This window comes from Giraffa tippelskirchi, chromosome 2 (genome assembly GCF_054371585.1).
Source record: "Giraffa tippelskirchi isolate mGirTip1 chromosome 2, T2T-mGirTip1v1.2.pri, whole genome shotgun sequence".
Taxonomy (NCBI): Eukaryota; Metazoa; Chordata; class Mammalia; order Artiodactyla; family Giraffidae; genus Giraffa; species Giraffa tippelskirchi.
In genome coordinates this window covers 167947349-167967336 of record NC_137276.1, presented here as the reverse complement: position 1 = coordinate 167967336, position 19988 = coordinate 167947349, and the positions used below count along the sequence as shown (strand labels likewise).

Below are 19988 nucleotides of genomic sequence, written 5' to 3'. Positions count from 1 at the left end.
GTTATCTTTATGATTAACTTGTTATTAGCAAGTATCTACTTGGAAAAATAAGCCATTTTGTAATCTGCATGGGACCTAACTGATCTTTATAGTTGCAGAATCTTTCTAAAAGGCTTGAGCCCCTCAGAATAGATCCTACAAGTGAGAATTTAGGAATCACATAAATTTGTTAAAGAATAACACAGAAATTGATTCAGCTTGTTACTACAAGGAAGTCTAGCTACTGAAAAACTACCAGTTTACTTAAGATCTGACTTTATTCAGAAACAACATAGTATTTTTAAATTTCTAGATAACTCACAAGATGCGAGTCAGTTCATGGTTCTTTTACTGTAAAAATTATCTAACACCAAAGTTGTAGAATTTTCTCTTGGAATTACTGTACAACATTACTGACACAGTAAATTAACACAGGAGAAAGCACACAGATTCCCAACAAGGCTATGTGCTTCTCAACTCTTCTGGGATGGGCAGAGGAGAGGATTAATTAGAACCAGGTTTGGGAATCAGTGAGTCTCTGATCTAGCCCATGTTACACAGCCCCGAAAAAGCCAACAAGTATAATCTAAAAATCCTTCAAAACCAAATTTCACAGAGTCCACACTAGGTCCTTAATGGGTCGTCCTCTACTGCAAACAATTCCCTACCAGCTAAGTACGATCCATACTCATCATAAAATATAATCTTTTACATGAGTAAAAATGACACGAATTTTAAACAGTAAAACCAAGGACCTAGATGTTTACAAAGCTATGAAAGCAGCTTGCAATGGGTTGTCAAGAACATCACTATCAAAAAATTAATCCTTCAAATAGATTAAAATAAGTAACAAATCTGTATACAAAACATAAGTTTGCAATGGAAATTAAAATATGAGGCAAGAAATGAAAATGGTCCGCACCTGCAGTGTACAATTCTCTTTTCGTTTGAGGAACTCCACAAACCTGGCCACTACTCCCGGTGTGCTGATGACTTCATCAATAGGAGGATTAGGTTCTGTCTCCCCATAAAATAAAAGAAGAAAAACAATCCTTTGATTTCAAGTCAAGCACTTTATAAAGCTCAAACTTAATTCATAATATCCCTCCCTCAATTTTAGCATCTCTTTCATGTTGGAAATCTATAAAAGAAAAAAAAAAATGTAAAATTGAGTTCGGTCACTTCGAAACTAGAGTAGCTTAAACGATTTCAAAATAAAGGAAGCCTTAACATGAAATGATGGGCAAAATTGCTAAAAATTAACAATTACTGCCTCTATTATTTTAGAAAACTTAGAAATTAGGGGAAAAACATCAAAAGACAACCACTGTTAAGTCTTTTTTTTTTTTTAACATAAATTGTCTTAAGAAACTGGATTAGGAGATTCTGTGCTTATAGGATCTAATTTTACAGCTGTAGTGATAAGTAGGGGCCAGCAAAAATAACAATGACTTGCCAAATTAATCTCATTTTCATTTATGACAACAGAGTATCTTATAAATAAAGTCAGTCAACAGAAATTTGTTGGGTAAATAGATAAGAAATGTCCTAAACAATTAGCACTGTAATTTTAGCACGAGATCTGATGAAGTTCTGATGACACTGATGTAGCTCTGCAAGAAAAATGGCAGCTGGATGACAGCACTACTAGGGACTCTTAGCAAAGTCAACGGACTCACTGTAAAGAGATGACTAATGGTTCAATGTTAATTTGGAGCAAGCTCTAATGACATATCCTCTGCCTGGTTCAACATTTTTATCAACCATTCATATAAACACAATAAATAAATTTGATGATTACAATAAAAATGAAGTCATTAATATGCCAGATTACAGAAACAACATAAAGAAAGAACAACAATAAGCCAAGCTGGCAATAAAACAACAAGGGTAAAGCAACATTCAGCTTTTAAAGCAATTTTAAAAATTCACATGGATACACAGACAAAACCTAAAAACAGTTCATGAAGGAAAGAACTAGGAATGTAGACTGTTGGAAAACAATGAAACATTACTATGCCATGGCCACCAAAATAAACGATGCTAGCCTGAAGTACATTATTGGAATATATAGTTTAAGACAAGGAAGACAATCTCCCATCACACTTTAGAGTAATAAGAATGTTCAGTTCGGTACAGTTCAGTCGCTCAGTCATGTCCGACTCTTTGCGACCCCATGAATCGCAGCACGCCAGGCCTCCCTGTCCATCAACAACTCCGGGAGTTTACCCAAACTCATGTCCATTGAGTCGGTGATGCCATCCAGCCATCTCAGCCTCTGTCGTCCCCTTCTCCTCCTGCCCCAAATCCCTCCCAGCATCAGGGTCTTTTCAAAACAGTCAGCTTTTCGCATCAGGCAGCCAAAGTATTGGAGTTTCAGCTTCAACATCAGTCCTTCCAATGAACACCCAGGACTGATCTCCTTTAGGATGGACTGGTTGGATCTTCTTGCAGTCCAAGGGACTCTCAAAGAGTCTTTTCCAACACCACAGTTGAAAAGAAACAATTCTTTGGCGCTCAGCTTTCTTCACAGTCCAACCCTCACATCCATACATGACTACTAGAAAAACCATAGCCTTGAATAGACATACCTTTGTTAGCAAAGTAATGTCTCTGCTTTTAAATATGCTATCTAGGTTGGTCATAACCTTCCGTCCAAGGAGTAAGTGTCTTTTAATTTCATGGCTGCAATCACCATCAGCAGTGATTTTGGAGCCCAGAAAATAAAGTCTGACACTCTTTCCACTGTTTCCCCATCTATTTCCCATGAAGTGATGGGACCAGATGCCATGATCTTTGTTTTCTGAATGTTGAGCTTCAAGCCAACTTTTTCACTCTCCTTTTTCACTTTCATCAAGAGGCTCTTTAGTTCCTCTCCACTTTCTGCCATAAGGGTGGTGTCATCTGCATATCTGAGGTTATTGATATTTCTCCCGGCAATCTAGATTCCAGCTTGTGTTTCTTCCAGCCCAGTGTTTCTCATGATGTACTCTGCATGTAAGTTAAATAAGCAGGGTGACAATATACAGCCTTGATGTACTCCTTTTCCTATTTCGAACCAGTCTGTTGTTTCATGTCCAGTTCTAACTGTTGCTTCCTGACCTGCATACAGGTTCCTCAAGAGGCAGGTCAGGTGGTCTGGAATTCCCATCTCTTTCAGAATTTTCCACAGGTTGTGGTGATCCACACAGTCAAAGGCTTTGGCCTAGTCAATAAAGCAGAAATAGATGTTTTTCTGGAACTTTCTTGCTTTTTCAATGATCCAGCCGATGTTGGCAATTTGATCTCTGGTTCCTCTGCCTTTTCTAAAACCAGCTTGAACATCTGGAAGTTCACGGTGCACGTATTGATGAAGCCTGGCTTGGAGAATTTGGAGCATTACTTTAGTAGCGTGTGAGATGAGTGCAATTGTGCGGTAGTTTGAGCATTCTTTGGCATTGCCTTTCTTTGGGATTGGAATGAAAACTGACCTTTTCCAGTCCTGTGGCCACTGCTGAGTTTTCCAGATTTGCTGGCATACAGAGTGCAGCACTTTCACAGCATCATCTTTGAGGATTTGAAACAGCTCAATTGGAATTCCATCACCTCCACTAGCTTTGTTCGTAGTGATACTTTCTAAGGCCCACTTGACTTCACATTCCAGGATGTCTGGCTCTAGGTGAGTGATCACACCATTGTGATTATCTGGGTCATGAAGATCTTTTTTGTACAGGTCTTCTGTGTATTCTTGCCACCTCTTCTTAATATCTTCTGCTTCTGTTAGGTCCCTACCATTTCTGTCCTTTATTGAGCCCATCTTTGCATGAAATGTTTCCTTGGTATCTTTTAATTTTCTTGAAGAAATCTCTAGTCTCTCCCATTCTGTTGTTTTCCTCTATTTCTTTGCACTGATCACTGAGGAAGGCTTTCTTATCTCTCCTTGCTATTCTTTGGAACTCTGCATTCATATGGGAGTATCTTTCCTTTTCTCCTTTGCTTTTCGCTTCTCTTCTTTTCCCAGCTATTTGTAAGGCCTCCTCAGACAGCCATTTTGCTTTTTTTGCATTTCTTTTCCATGGGGATGGTCTTGATCCCTGTCTCCTGTACAATGTCACAAACCTCTGTCCATAGTTCATCAGGCACTCTGTCTATCAGATCTAGTCCCTTAAATCTATTTCTCACTTCCACTGTATAATCATAAGGGATTTGATTGAGGTGGTACCTGAATGGTCTCATGGTTTTCCCTACTTTCTTCAATTTAAGTCTGAATTTGGCAATAAGCAGTTCATGATCTGAGCCACAGTCAGCTCCCGGTCTTGTGTTTGCTGACTGTATAGAGCTTCTCCATCTTTGGCTGCAAAGAATATAACCAATCTGATTTTGATGTTGACCATCTGGTGATGCCCATGTGTCGAGTCTTCTCTTGTGTTGTTGGAAGAGGGTGTTTGCTATGACCAATGTGTTCTCTTGGCAAAACTCTATTAGCCTTGGCCCTGCTTCATTCTGTACTCCAAGGCCAGATTTGCCTGTTACGCCAGGTGTTTCCTGACTTCCTACTTTTGCATTCCAGTCCCCTATAATGAAAAGGACATCTTTTTTGGGTGTTAGTTCTAGAAAGTCTTGTAGGTCTTCATAGAACTGTTCAACCTCACCTTTTTCAGCATTACTGGTCGGGGCATAGACATAAGAATGTAGTAAGTATCACATTCTAATTATCACATTTTAAGAATGGCTGGCAAATCAGAATACAGGCAGGGAAGTAGCACAGTGGCGAAAGGCCTTAGAAAACCACACTGTCTGAGAAAACCATCTCAGCATGCTGAAAAGAGGTAAGACATTTTTAGAAGGGGGCAGGGGGAGGGAGGTATTTTTAACAGGTTGCTGTGCACAAAACAATTATCTTTTGAAATGGTGGTACATTTTCTAGTTATCCTCAAGAGATATATTAATTTATCACTAATGATTCCAAATAACCATAACCTACTATTGGGGGGCAGGGAGGAAGGCTAACTATTTTAAGTATTTAGTATCAATATTTCCATATGGTTTAGAGTTCCAGAGTTCTTACCTGCCCAGAAGACAAGAAGTATCATATCTCATCCTACTCTAATTATACAAAAAAAAAAAGGCAGTTATCCTGTCCACTAATAAATCCGTACTTAAATCAGCAATAAACTGCTAACATTAAAATCTATAATCACTATTCTTCCAAGTGATACTTTAAGTTTTTCTTAAAGTATGAGTGGAGTTCCTCATTTTAAATTAACATGAAACGTTGTTACTCTTATCACTTTAAGATCTTTTACAAAATACCTCAGATACGAAAATAATGCCACTTTCTGGTACTGGTAAGATCACACAAATAAAAGAAGAAATTAAAAAACTAGCCATGGCTCATAATATACATATATCTGTAAGAATTTTTTTATTCTGTTGATAGACATACTCCAAAGCAAGCTATCTATGTGAGAAAAATCGATTATAGGAAAGTAATATTTTGTACATAAATGAAAAATACTTAACATATTGAGAACTCACCTTTTGAAAGCAGTTTTCTGAACTTCTGTGTTGCTGAAAGCTGTTGCTCTGGGCTATTGGAAAATATCATTTCAATCATGTCAGAGGTAATAACACCACCCTGGAATCACAAACAAAACGCAAATATAATACAATTTTAACTTAAATTCAAAGGAAAACAAAGATAAATTGTGGCCAAGTTACTGAGTTACACAAAGGTAGCATAATCTTTGTATGTATAAATGCATGAGATGATTAATAATGTGATAAAGCCAAAAATCTTTGTCTATCATTAAAAAACTCACAATTGTTGAGAAAGTAACCTTAATAGTAAAACACTAAGATAAGGCATTTATTATTCTTCCTCTCCTGCTCATCACATGCTGGCTGTTCCTTGCCTTCAGATTAAATGTTATGTTCTAAAACAAGGCTTTTCCTGACCTCCAAATCTAAAGCAGCTACTCTATCTCTACCACATCATTCTACTTTAATCCTATGCCCAGCCCTTTTCACTATCATTCTTCTTAGTTACCTGTTCATTGCTTAGGTCCCCCCAGTATTCTATAAGCTTCATGAAAGCAAACACCCTATCTTACCACTCTGTCCCTGATGGCTAGCATACTGTAGATGCTCAACAAATATTTACTGAATGAACAGTCTTGTATAAATCACAGATTCTAGCCACTACCAAATTCAACAGCTGACTCTTAAAGTTTCTATTTTCTTCCTTTATAAAAACCTTTCAGTTTCCCACTAGTCTCTTGCTTTATTAGTGCTTTCCCAAAATCCATCCCCAGCATTAGTAAACTTACTTCTCAGGATCACTTGTCACAATGAAATAAAGTTGTTATTATTTCATGAAAGGTAATAATAAGATAAATCCTGAAGAAAACTGCATTAAGTTATAAATGCTAGATGGTTGGTAAGAATAACGAATAAAGGATAAAAATGGTAGAGACCTAATAGATGTTGAAGAGATCAAGAAGAGATGGAAAGAATACATGGAAGAACTGTATAAAAAAGATCTTAATCAACCAGATTACTACAATGGTGTGGTTATAGTCACCCAGAACCAGACATTCTGAAGTGCAAAGTCAAGTGGGCCTTAAGAAGCACTGCTGTTAATAAAGTTAGTGGATGCAATGAAATTCCAGCAGAACTATTCAAATCCCTAAAGGATGATGCCATCAAGGTTTTGCATTCATTATGTCAGCAAATCTGGAAGACCCAGCAGCAGCCACAGGACTGGAAAAGGTCAATCCTCATTCCAATTCCCAAGAAGGGTAGTACTAAAGAATGTGCTAACAGTCAGATGAGTGCTAACCACTGCACTCATCTTCCATGCCAGTCAGGTCATGCTTAAAATCTTACATGCTAGGCATCAGCATTATGCAAACCAAGAACTTCCAGATGTCCAAGCTGGGTTCAGAAAAGGAAGAGGAACTAGAGATCAAATTGCCAACATTTGCTGGATTATAAAGAAAGCAAGGGAATTTCAGAAAACATCTATCTATGTTTCAACAACTATGCTAAAGCCTTGGACTATGTAGATCATGACAAACTGTGAAAGACTCTTAAGAGAGATGGGAATACCAGACCATCTTACCTGTCTCCTAAAAAACCTGTATACGGGTCAAGAAGCAATAGTTAGAACCCTATATGGAAAAACTGATTGATTCAAGATTGAGAAAGGAGTACTACAGGGCTGTCTGCTGTCACCCTATTTGTTTAACCGATATGCTCATGAGAAATGCCAGGCTGGATGAGTTACAAGCTGGAATCAAGATGGGTGGGAGAAACATCAACAACCTCAGATATGCTGATGACACCACGCTAATGGCAGAAAGTGAAGAGGAACTAAAGAGCCTCTTGTTGAGGGTGAAGGAGGAGAGTAAAAGAGCGGCTTAAGACCAAATATTAAAAAAAACTAATATCATGGCATCCAGCCCATTACTGCATGGCAAACAGAAGGGGAAAAGGTGAAAATAGTGACTAATTTCCTCTTCTTAGGCTCCAAAATCACTGCAGATGGTGACTGCAGCCATATCAGAAAATGATTGCTTCTTGGCAGGAAAGTGATGACAAGCCTAGACAGTGTGTTGAAAAGCAGAGACATTACTCTGCTGACAAAGGTCCATACAGTCAAGGCTATGGTCTTCCCAGTGGTCACGTACGACTGTGAGAGCTAGACCATAAAGAACGCAGAATGCCAAAGAATCGATGCCATCGAATTGTGGTGCTGGAAAAGACTCCTGAAAGTCGCCTGGACAGCAAGGAGATCAAACAAGTCAATCTTAAGGGAGATCAATCCTGAATATTCACTGGAAGGACTGATGCTAAATCTGAAGCTCCAGTATTTTTGGTCATCTGAGGCAAACAGACGACTAATTGGAAAAGTCCCTGATGCTGCGAAAGATTGAGGGCAGAAGGAGAAGAGAGCGTCAATGAACATGAACTTCGGCAAACTCCGGGAGATGATAAGGGACAGGGAGACCTGGCGTGCTGCAGTTCATGGGGTCGCAGAGTCAGACACAACTGGGTGACTGAATAACAACAAGAATAACCCATGGGAGAATGAAGCATTCTGCTCTTAAGAGTCAGAGAAGTAACTACTTTGAAACTTAATAAGTCTGATTCCTGAATAAACGAAAGTACCTACATGATCCTGTTAAGAATATGCAATCACAAATAACTTTGCTTTCTTCCCTCTCTTATCCCTTTATCATGTAAGATATATTGACTTTACATTCACAGTATTTAAATATGGCTGCGACGGTCCATGCAGAAGCGAGGCGGCTGCGACGGTCCACACAGAAGCGTGATCGAGAGGAGCTAGCCCAGGCCTCCGGCCGGGGGCGGTGGCCAAGAGGAGCTAGCCCGGGCCAGAGGCCAGGGGTGGTGGCCAAGAGGAGCTAGCCGAGGCCGGAGGCCGGGGGCGGTGGCCAGAGGAGCTACCCCGCGCCTGAGGCTGGGGGCGGCGGCCGAGAGGAGTTACCCCAGATCCAAGGAGTGGCGGCTGCGTGGGCACAGGAGGGCCGAGAGGAGTTGCTCCACATTCAAGGTCAGGAGGGGCCGTTGTGAGTAGATACCCCTTGTCCGTGGTAAGGAGCAACGGCTTCATTTTGCTGAGCATCCATGAAGAGATACCCCACATCCAAGGTAAGAGAAACCCAAGTAAGATGGTAGGTGTTGTGAGAGGGCATCAGAGGGCAGACACACAGCAACTATAACTACAGAAAACTAGCTAATCTGATCACACGGACCACAGCCTTGTCTATCTCAATGAAACTAAGCCATGCTGTGTGGGGTCACCCAAGACGGATGGGTCATGGCGGAGAGGTCTGACAGAATGTGGTCCACTGGAGAAGGGCATGGCAAACCACTTCAGTATTCTTGCCTTGAGAACCCCATGAACAGTATGAAAAGGCGAAAAGATAAGACACTGAAAGATGAACTCTCCAGGTCTGTAGGTGCCCAATATGCTACTGGAGATCAGTGGAGAAATAACTCCAGAAACCATGATGGGATGGAGCCAAAGCAAAAACGATACCCAGCTATGGATGTGACTGGTGATAGAAGCAAAGTCCGATGCTGTAAAGAGCAATATTGCATAGGAACCTGGAATGTTAGGTCCATGAATCAAGGCAAATTGGAAGTGGTCAAACAGGAGATGGCAAGAGTGAACGTCGACATTCTAGGAATCAGCCAACTAAGATGGACTAAAATGGGTGAATTTAACTCAGATGACCATTATATCTACTACTGTGGGCAGGGATCCCTTAGAAGAAATGGAGTAGCCATCATGGTCAACAAAAGAGTCCAAAATGCAGTACTTGGATGCAATCTCAAAAACGACAGAATGATCTCTTTGTTTCCAAGGCAAACCATTCAATATCACGGTAATCCAAGTCTATGTCCTGACCAGTAACGCTGAAGAAGCTGAACTTGAACGGTTCTATGAAGACCTACAAGACCTTTTAGAATTAACACCCAAAAAAGATGTCCATTTCATTATAGGGGGCTGGAATGCAAAAGTAGGAAGTCAGGAAACACCTGGCGTAACAGGCAAATCTGGCCCTGGACTACAGAATGAAGCAGGGCAAAGGCTAATAGAGTTTTGCCAAGAGAACACATTGGTCATAGCAAACACCCTCTTCCAACAACACAAGAGAAGACTCGACACATGGGCATCACCAGATGGTCAACATCAAAATCAGACTGATTACATTCTTTGCAGCCAAAGATGGAGAAGCTCTATACAGTCAGCAAACACAAGACTGGGAGCTGACTGTGGCTCAGATCATGAACTGCTTATTGCCAAATTCAGACTTAAATTGAAGAAAGTAGGGAAAACCACGAGACCATTCAGGTATGACCTAGATCAAATCCCTTATGATTATACAGTGGAAGTGAGAAATAGATTTAAGGGACTAGATCTGATAGACAGAGTGCCTGATGACCTATGGACAGAGGTTCGTGACACTGTACAGGAGACAGGGATCAAGACCATCCCCATGGAAAAGAAACGCAAAAAAAGCAAAATGGCTGTCTGAGGAGGCCTTACAAATAGCTGGGAAAGGAAGAGAAGCAAGAAGCAAAGGAGAAAAGGAAAGATATTCCCATCTGAATGCAGAGTTCCAAAGAATAGCAAGGAGAGATAAGAAAGCTTTCCTCAGCGATCAAGGCAAAGAAATAGAGGAAAACAACAGAATGGGAAAGACTACAGATCTCTTCAAGAAAATTAGAGATATCAAGGAAACATTTCATGCAAAGATGGGCTCGATAAAGGACAGAAATGGTATGGACCTAACAGAAGCAGAAGATATTAAGAGGTGGCAAGAATACACAGAAGACCTGTACAAAAAAGATCTTCATGACCCAGATAATCACGATGGTGTAATCACTCACCTAAAGCTAGACATCCTGGAATGTGAAGTCAAGTGGGCCTTAGAAAGCATCACTACGAACAAAGCTAGTGGAGGTGATGGAATTCCAGTTGAGCTATTTCAAATCCTCAAAGATGATGCTGTGAAAGTGCTGCACTCTGTATGCCAGCAAATCTGGAAAACTCAGCAGTGGCCACAGGACTGGAAAAGGTCAGTTTTCATTCCAATCCCAAAGAAAGGCAATGCCAAAGAATGCTCAAACTACCGCACAATTGCACTCATCTCACACGCTACTAAAGTAATGCTCCAAATTCTCCAAGCCAGGCTTCATCAATACGTGCACCGTGAACTTCCAGATGTTCAAGCTGGTTTTAGAAAAGGCAGAGGAACCAGAGATCAAATTGCCAACGTCTGCTGGATCATTGAAAAAGCAAGAGAGTTCCAGAAAAACATCTATTTCTGTTTTATTGAGTAGGCCAAAGCCTTTGACCGTGTGGATCACCACAACCTGTGGAAAATTCTGCAAGAGATGGGAATTCCAGACCACCTGACCTGCCTCTTGAGGAACCTGTATGCAGGTCAGGAAGCAACAGTTAGAACTGGACATGAAACAACAGACTGGTTCAAAATAGGAAAAGGAGTACATCAAGGCTGTATATTGTCACCCTGCTTATTTAACTTACATGCAGAGTACATCATGAGAAACGCTGGGCTGGAAGAAACACAAGCTGGAATCTAGATTGCCGGGAGAAATATCAATAACCTCAGACATGCAGATGACACCACTCTTATGGCAGAAAGTGAAGAAGAACTAAAGAGCCTCTTGATGAAAGTGAAAGAAGAGAGTGAAAAAGTTGGCTTAAAGCTCAACGTCCGGAAAACTAAGATCATGGCATCTGGTCCCATCACTTCATGGGAAATAGATGGGGAAACAGTGGAAACAGTGTCAGACTTTATTTTTTTGGGCTCCAAAATCACTGCTGATGGTGACTGCAGCCATGAAATTAAAAGATGCTTACTCCTTGGAAGGAAGGTTATGACCAACCTAGATAGCATATTAAAAAGCAGAGACATTACTTTGCCAACAAAGGTCTGTCTAGGCAAGGCTATGGTTTTTCCAGTGGTCATGTATGGATGTGAGAGTTGGACTGTGAAGAAAGCTGAGTGCCGAAGAATTGATTCTTTTGAACTGTGGTGTTGGAGAAGACTCTTGAGAGTCCCCTGGACTGCAAGAAGATCCAACCAGTCCATCCTAAAGGAGATCAGTCCTGGGTGTTCATTGGAAGGACTGATGTTGAAGCTGAAACTCCAATACTTTGGCCACCTCATGCAAAGAGTTGGCTCATTGGAAAAGACCCTAATGCTGGGAAGGATTGGAGGCAGGAGGAGAAGGGGACGACAGAGGATGAGATGGTTGGATGGCATCACTGACTCGATAGACATGGGTTTGGGTAAACTCCGGGAGTTTGTGATGGACAGGGAGGCCTGGCATGCTGCGATTCGTGGGGTCGCAAAGAGTCAGACACGACTGAGCGTTGAACTGAACTGAACTTTACATCATAGCAAGTTAAAGGATATCAAAGAGTGAAATAACCATCACTCAAGGACTTTTCCCCTTCTGCAGAAAAGGTTAGTAGATCTTCAGCTGCATGAAGGATAGCTGTATCATGTTATGAGGATATATGATCTTGTCACTGTCTTTACCTGAGACTCAGTTTAAAGAGTTGCATATGGATGCCACAATGACAAGGAGTAGATTGGGATGGTTAATTTTATGTGTCAACTTGGTTAGGTTGTGGTACCCAGCCGTTTGGACAAACACCAGTCTAAATGTTGCCGTGAAGGTTATTTTTTACATGTGATTAACATTTTAATTAATACACATTATCCTCCAAAGTGTGTGTGGGCCTTATTCAATCAGTTGAAGGACAAAGATTGAGGTTTCTTAAAAGAAGGAAGTCAGTCTCAAACTTTTACCTGAATTTCCAGCCTACTGGCTTACCCTACAAATTTCAGACGTATCAGCTCCAACAACTGCATAAGCCAATTACTGAAAAATCAAATATCAATGGATCAACCAATCTCTCTCTTCTTCTCTCCCAACCCCCAAATTTGTTCTATTAACTCTGTAGAATCCTAATACAGTTCACAAAATACGTCATAATCATTTCACATCTACTTGAAAAAAAAAAAGACAGCTCAACTTCCTGAAGAGTCTGTAAGAATTCACCACGAAATAATAGTGTTGGCAACACGTCTACACAGATTTCAAAGCAATTTAAACTGCTCTAATCCCCAAAGAAAGCTGGTCCATAAAAACTGAAAGAGAAAAAAAATCTGCAAAATACTGTGCATAATATACTCTTATTTGTCAAAAAGAGAGGGATTTTTCTCAAAAGGAGTTAAGAATTTAGTAACAGTGGCTGCCAGTGGGGAAAGAAGTTGGGTGAGTAAGGTAGAAGAGAAAGATTTTTCTTTTTTTGAAAATCACGTATATATATGATTTGTTAAAACATTATATACAATTGATCAAAATAAACTAAAAACCTAGATAAGTGTTATATCCATATAAACAAAGCATAATTTTTATCTGTTTATGTAACCCTCAAGAAAGTTACAAAATGAGTTATAATAGAAAATTTCAATAGTTGTGATGTAGAACCAATGTTTTAAAACATATGAATATGTCCAATTTTGTACTTGGATTGAGCAACAAATTGGGAATTCCTTTAAAGCATGCCTTGTTATCAATTTTTTTTTCTTTAATTTTTTTTTATTTATTTAATTGGAGGCTAATTACTTTACAATATTGTGGTAGTTTTTGCCATACATTGACATGAATCAGCCATGGGTTTACATGTGTTTCCCATCCTGAAGCCCCCTCCCCACCTCCCTCCCCATCCCATCCCTCTGGGTCATCCCAGTGCACCAGCCTTGAGCAACCTGTCTCATGCATCAAACCTGGATTGGTGATCTATTTCACATATGATAATATACATGTTTCAATGCTATTCTCTGAAATCATCCCACTCTTGTCTTCTCCCACGGAGTCCAAAAGTCTGTTCTTTACACCTATGAGTCTTGCTGTCTTGCATATAGGGTCACTGTTACCATCTTTCTAAATTTCCTATGTGTGCGTTAATATACTGTATTGGTGCTTTTCTTTCTGACTTACTTCGCTCTGTATAATAGGCTCCAGTTTCATCCACCTCATCAGAACTGATTCAAATGCAAAAAATATGGACTGCTTCACGAATCTGCCTGTCATCTTTGCACAGGGGCCATGCTAATCTTCTCTGTATCGTTCCAATTTTAGTATATGTGCTGCCAAAGCGAGCACTTTAACTTTTTATTTTGTATTGGGGTATGGCTGATTAACAATATTGTGACAGTTTCAGGTGAACAGCAAAGCCCTTGTTATCAACTTTTAAGGAATAATTTTATAACTATCTTTTAAAGTTTCAACAGCTGAATTAATCTTCATAATTTAGTTAATTCTGTTAAACTGCATGCTATCAAAATATAATAAACACTTAATGAACCATGAGTTTACAGATATAGTTTCCTTTTAAAAATGAAACACCAAGTACTTTTTGTAGCCATCTAACATTTTTTTTATTCTTTTCTTGGCTGCACCTCATGGCTTCCAGGATCTCAGTTTCCCAACCATGGATTGAATGTAGGCCACAGCCATGAAAGCCCAGCATCCTCATCACTAGGCCACCAGGGAACTTCCCTACCTTTTTTTTTTTAAACTCCAAGAAAGATCTAAACCTCGTATCTTCAACAGAAAAAAGCAAAAAGCACTTATTTCATTATCCTACTTACTGGTGCCATCTCCATGTTATTAATCTGAGCCTCATGGAAGCCTCCATCTGACATAACTTCTTCTTCTGTTTCTTCTTCTGCTGTAGCAACATTTCTTCTCTTGAATAACTGAAAAATAAAAGACTGTTACTAAACTAAAATAATTTTAACACAAGGTAGTTCAACATTCAAACACTAGGCACCCCACTCTTAAAAGGCAATAAAGATGGAGCTTTTTGAAAATCATTTTTAAAATTCTAACATTTGTGCCTCCTTCAACCTTTCTGATGAGGAACTATTTCAGAATTCTCCAGTCTTATAATCTAATGCAATTAACTACTACAAGATATTACCACCAACACTTGATGAGGTAAAACTTACCAATAGAGGCCTGACACTACGTGACACACACAAAAAAAGTAAAGTTGAAAAAGAAGCAGGGCACACTTTGGTCATTTCACCCCTGAAGTAGCTGATAGGATAAACTTTCCAATACATCAGGAAAAACAGGATAAAAATGCTAGGATAACTTAATACCTCCCTCCTAACCCTAATGGATGGTGGATAAAGGTTTCCTAACCTTCCCAATCTTCCAGCAACCAATGATGACAAATGACGACTGCTTGAACACTACTTTTAAAGCACCTATTAATTTGTGGAGGCAAAGGAGAATAGTTCTGATTAAAGGAAACCCACTACAATGCCTTCCATTACATACTAGGAAGTACACTTATTCATCAAGCCATGGTAGAGTAATAACAACTTATCCTCTCGCCCTGTAAGACTAAAAAAAGCAGACAAAATCCCTAAAATAATAGTTATCAGACACCAGATTACAGGCAACAGAGGCAGTGATACTTTAGAAGAAGAGGAACAAGATTAGTCCTATTGCCTCAGATTGCCTGATGGAGTTTCTAGGCTGCATCACAGTTAGAGTGAACCTAACAGGGTCAAGCAGCCCCCGCAATTGAGGAGACAGCATTCAGAACCAAGGAGGCCAAGACACCTAGCATCTAAAGGCAGGGTACTGAAGACAGAGAAATCAACAAAAAGAAAGAACTCCAAAACCTGCAGAAGGTTTCCCTTAATTAGCTTTGTACTGATAAGCACAGGTGGTATGAGCAAACAGTCAAAAGATGGAAAAGAAATTGCCTTCAAGGAGCATGCAGAACAATTTTAGAGGTCACACAGGTTAAGAAATCATTCATGTTTCACCTGGATGGAATAGAAAAGTGTAGGGTTCCCTGGTGGCTCAGATGGTAAAGAGCTCACCTGCAATGCTGGAGATCCAAGTTCCATCCCTGGGTTGGGAAGACCTAATATATGGGGCACTGAGTAGAATACTCAGAAGGGTATTGACTCAGCAGTAAGGTAAATCAGTCCTAGATTATACATGCAAACTGGTTTCAAGTAACTTAACTACATGCAATGACAAATTCTGAGAATTATACATATTAAAAGAATACAAAAATTCAAACAGAAGGTAAAAATTACAATGCTCTGTATTCAATCAATAATTCTACAAGCACACACAAGAAGTAAGAAAAGACTACCTATGAGGAAAAGAAAAGGCAACCATCAATCAAAATCATCTAGAAATGAAAAAGATGGCAGAACTGGACAAGGAATTAAAATAGTTATAAATATATTCCATGTGTTCAAAAATACAAAAAAGTATAAACATGATGAGAGATTTTTAAAAAATACATTTAAAAAAAGCAAATCAAACACCTAGATATAAAAAATACAACTTTATGAAAAGTATGTTGGATGTGATTAAGAGCAGATACTGTAGAAGAAAAGATTAGGAAATCTAAGGACATCACAAAAGAAATGGAAAAAAAGGCTGAGAAAATATGTACAAAATATAAGTCAGCTGTGTGACATCAAGTACTTATTGTACATGCAACTGGAGCCTCAAGGTGGGGGTAGGGGAATAAATTTGGAAAATCAGTGGCCAAAACTTTTCCAAATCTGTGAAAAATACAAACCCACAAATCCAAAATCTCTAAGAACTCCAGGAAGAAATATGAAAAAAACATGATATGACATTATATCAAACTGTTTACATTCAGGAATAAAAAGATAAAAGACAAAGCAGCCAAAGGTAAAAAGACATTTCACATGCAGGGAAACAAAGGTAAGACCGACAGAAGACTTGCTGCTGAAAACAATGAAAGCCGTGGAGTGTGGATCAAACACATTTAAAGTATTAAAAGAGATTCTGGTATAGCCACTACAGAAGTTCCTCAAAAAATGAAAAAAGAATGAAATTTTGCTATTTGCAACAAAGTGGATGAACAAACAGAGGATTATGCTTAGTGAAATAAGTCAGAAAGAAAGACAATAGATACTCTTATGTTATCACTTATATGTAGAATCTAAAACATAAAAAACAAATATTAAAGGAGAAACAGACACACAGATGGAAAAAAAATTATCTATCCTTCCTATATATATCATATACCAGTGTTAGTTATGGTCATGATGTACACTGCATCCCTAGCATTTATGTATCTTGTACCTGGAAGTTTGTACCTTTGGACCACCTTCCTCCAATTCTCCCTCCCCTAATCATCCACCTCTGGTAACTACAAGTCTGATCTCTTTTTCTAGGAGTTCAGGTTTTTTGTTTTTAGATTCCACATGTAAGTATGTCTTTCTCTGGCTTATCTCACTCCACACAATGTCTTCAAAGTCCATCCAAAGTTACTTTAAAACTTTAAAATAAGTTTTAAAAAAGACAGAAACTACCAGAACAATCATGATTTATATACCATATACAGACTGCAGTTGCCTGAAATTGTCAACAAGTTACTCAATGGGAAAAGTTGGCTGTCTACAAGTTTTATCAACTTGTTTATTTCACAAGATATTTTTTGTAACTAAAAACATCAAGTAAACCTTCATTATCATTATAGTTTTAACAAACTTTTTAGCAGCATTATGTTGCCTACTTACATTGAGTTAGCAAGATTCTGCTTATTTCAAAATATTTTAATAGTAACTGTAAATTTCATCTTTTTATACATAAAAAAATATAAAACTGGCTCAATCAGAATGACATCAACCAATAAATTTAAAATTTTGTTCTACTGGTGTCAAATAAACAAAGGTCATTTATATAGTGCCACCTAAATAACAGATACTAAGTACTAGTATGCTGAAAGGAAAGCTCTAACAGCTCTGCTGTTATCTTCTGTGTACATGGCAGCATCAATTCCTGTACCACCCTCAAATCTAGCTGCACAGCTGGCCAAAGCCTGTGACTTTTCCCGATAGATGACTGAGCAACTGTGGAAAGAGAAACAGTACTTAAATGAATCTGTTTTTTACTGATGTTTACTATTTTACAAATTAGGCATGAAACAAGTACTGCTGTGATAGTAAGAAGCCTAATTTGCTTTACCAGCTCTCCCTACATAAGATGGCACATATGAAACAACAAAATTAAAATTTTAAATAGAACAATATTCCATAACCCTATCATAGAAACCTAGTAAGGCCCTATCACAGTTCCAGATGTCATACAATGAAGATGACAGAACATCAACTACGAAAGTTTTTAGTCAGGTAAATGGGACCATACTTGCCACTGAGAGAACATCTGCCTTCAGGCAATTGAATATGAAAAACTTACTTTGTTTATATAAATTTTACAATGAAGTCCAATAACATGAAGTTCCTATCACCAAGAAGAAAACAGCATAAAATAAATACTGTTATTGGCAGACTGCCAATTACATCATCTTCAAATGGCTTTATGCCAAATATAACGCATAGTCTACTGGTTATATTCAGATCTATACTTGCTCTTGTGTGCATACATATATGTAATTCATATTTACATGTGAATATAAATATGTAACAGTGCTGTTATAATTTCTGCAATTTACCCCTAAATAGAAGCTAAATAAGAGCTCATCCAAAGAAAAGGTTCCACTTCAAACAAGACACAGAGATGAATAAAGATGCAACAAGAAACCAAGAGAAACTCATCCTTTTATGTAAGTGGTTGCTTTCAAAAGATGGTAAAGCAGACTGTTAAGGACTTAATTCGCTATACTTGGGCTTCAAATAACTGGATTATCTAGTGCAGTGTTATGCAAAAGAATACTGTATGTTGAATAACTCACTGTAACTGTAAAATATTTATAAGAGATTAGCTATTTCTCAGGTATGAAGGGTACTGACTCATTCACCTACCTTTTATGGAGCTTTTTATAGTGTGGGGGACAAATGGTCCTTCTAAACTGAAGTCTTAGCAAAAAAAAAAAACAAACCCTAAGTGCTCTACCCTTAAACTTCCTGGCCAAAAGTGATGGACCATTTGTCCTAAGGATTTTTAGAGAAAGGTAAAATGACAGTGAGTGCCAGATTCTCCTGCAGATGTTCTAAGGTTAAAAATGATCAAAATCCTTATCCTAAATGTCATTGTGAAAAATACAGAATTTAGGGGTGAAAAGACTTACTTCTTGAAATTCTGTTTAAAATACCAGGTAATAAAGAAATATAAAGATAGAAAAACAGATACAAAGCAAGTACAGCAAACTGTTGACAAACAATGAACCCAAAAGATGGGTTTATGAGATTCATTATTATCTGTTCTTTATTTCTGTACATGTTGATAAATTTTCAAACTAAACTTTAGAAGGAAAAGCAAGGGACCAATTCTCAACTTGGTCACTTGAGAATTTCAAATTAAACTTTAGAAGGAAAAGCAAGGGACCAATTCTCAACTTGGTCACTTGAGAATTCATTAATACACACACAGAATCTTAAAAGAAGTTGTAACTTTAGAAAAATAAAACAAACAGGCCAAAATATTAAATAGTAATTAAATAGTAATTGGAAACATGAGAACCTCATTCCTATATTTTACTTTACATCACCTCCACTCCCATACCCCCAAAATAAGTTGATTTTATAGTTGGGAGGAGGATATGTGTATATATATATTAAACATTATTAAAATTAAGATACAGGAAGGTGCAGTCAGTATTGAAATAGAACATTAAGTTCTTTAAGAAAAATTAGTATGGGTAAAGGACTTACCTGCTCTTCTCTTTTCTGCTTACGTAACTGTAGTCCTTCTTCCTCCCTCCTTCTGCGCATCTCATCAGGATTCAGGGACTTATTTTTGTAACTTTTCAGGCGAAAGTTCTCTTTTCCTGGGGTAGTCATGATTTCTACAAAAATAAGAGAGAGAGGAAACAGAGGAGCTTAGCTTACTAGGAAGAGCTCTGTTACTTTAATAGTTCACTTTTTTAAACATATAAATGCCCAGACCAACCCCATAGGAATGTCTAAAGGCTAAACAGCTTTATTAAAGTCTGCAACTCAGCATCTTTTAGCATATTCACAATTATATGCAATCAACATCACAGTCAATTTTTAAACATTTTCACCACCTCAAAATCTATTGCTTCTATTCTGGATATTTCATATGAATTGAATATGTGTGATCTTCTGTGTCTGGTTTCTACCACTTAGCATAGTATTTTCGAAGCTCATCCAAGTTGCAGCATATATTATTACTTTATTCCTTTTTGACTGAATAATATCCCATTGTATAGATATACTCCATTATATTTATCCACTCACCAAATGATGGGACATTTGGGTTCTTTCCATTTTTTGGCTACTCTGAAAAGTGCTTCCATAAACATTTATGGACAAGTTTTTATGCAGACCTGTTATCATTTCTCTCGGGTATGTATCTATATACCCCATTTAATCATTTCAAGAAGTGCCAAACTATTTTTCCAAAGTGGCTGCATCATTTTACATTTACAAAAGCAGTGTACAAGGGTTGCCAAT

General features: G+C 38.3%; 1 protein-coding gene and 1 non-coding gene across 3 annotated transcripts in view; both read right to left on the bottom strand.

The window, feature by feature from the left end:
* KPNA1 (karyopherin subunit alpha 1) overlaps positions 1–19988 on the bottom strand; it is a 74714-nt gene that overhangs the window by 27548 nt on the left and 27178 nt on the right. The window contains exons 2-5 of one of the 2 annotated variants that reach the window (XM_081571789.1): positions 19224–19357; positions 14190–14297; positions 5462–5596; positions 902–1031 (exon numbers count right to left, since the gene is read on the bottom strand). In XM_081571789.1, coding sequence (XP_081427915.1) covers positions 902–1031; positions 5462–5463 — 132 coding nt within the window. In that variant the 5' untranslated portion in view covers positions 5464–5596; positions 14190–14297; positions 19224–19357. The remainder of the gene's footprint in view (positions 1–901; positions 1032–5461; positions 5597–14189; positions 14298–19223; positions 19358–19988) is intronic. The other variant, XM_081571788.1, reaches the window with a different exon arrangement.
* On the bottom strand, positions 13595–13701 carry LOC145539956 (U6 spliceosomal RNA). Its single transcript, XR_014078093.1, has one exon. It is a non-coding gene; the product is annotated as a U6 spliceosomal RNA (small nuclear RNA).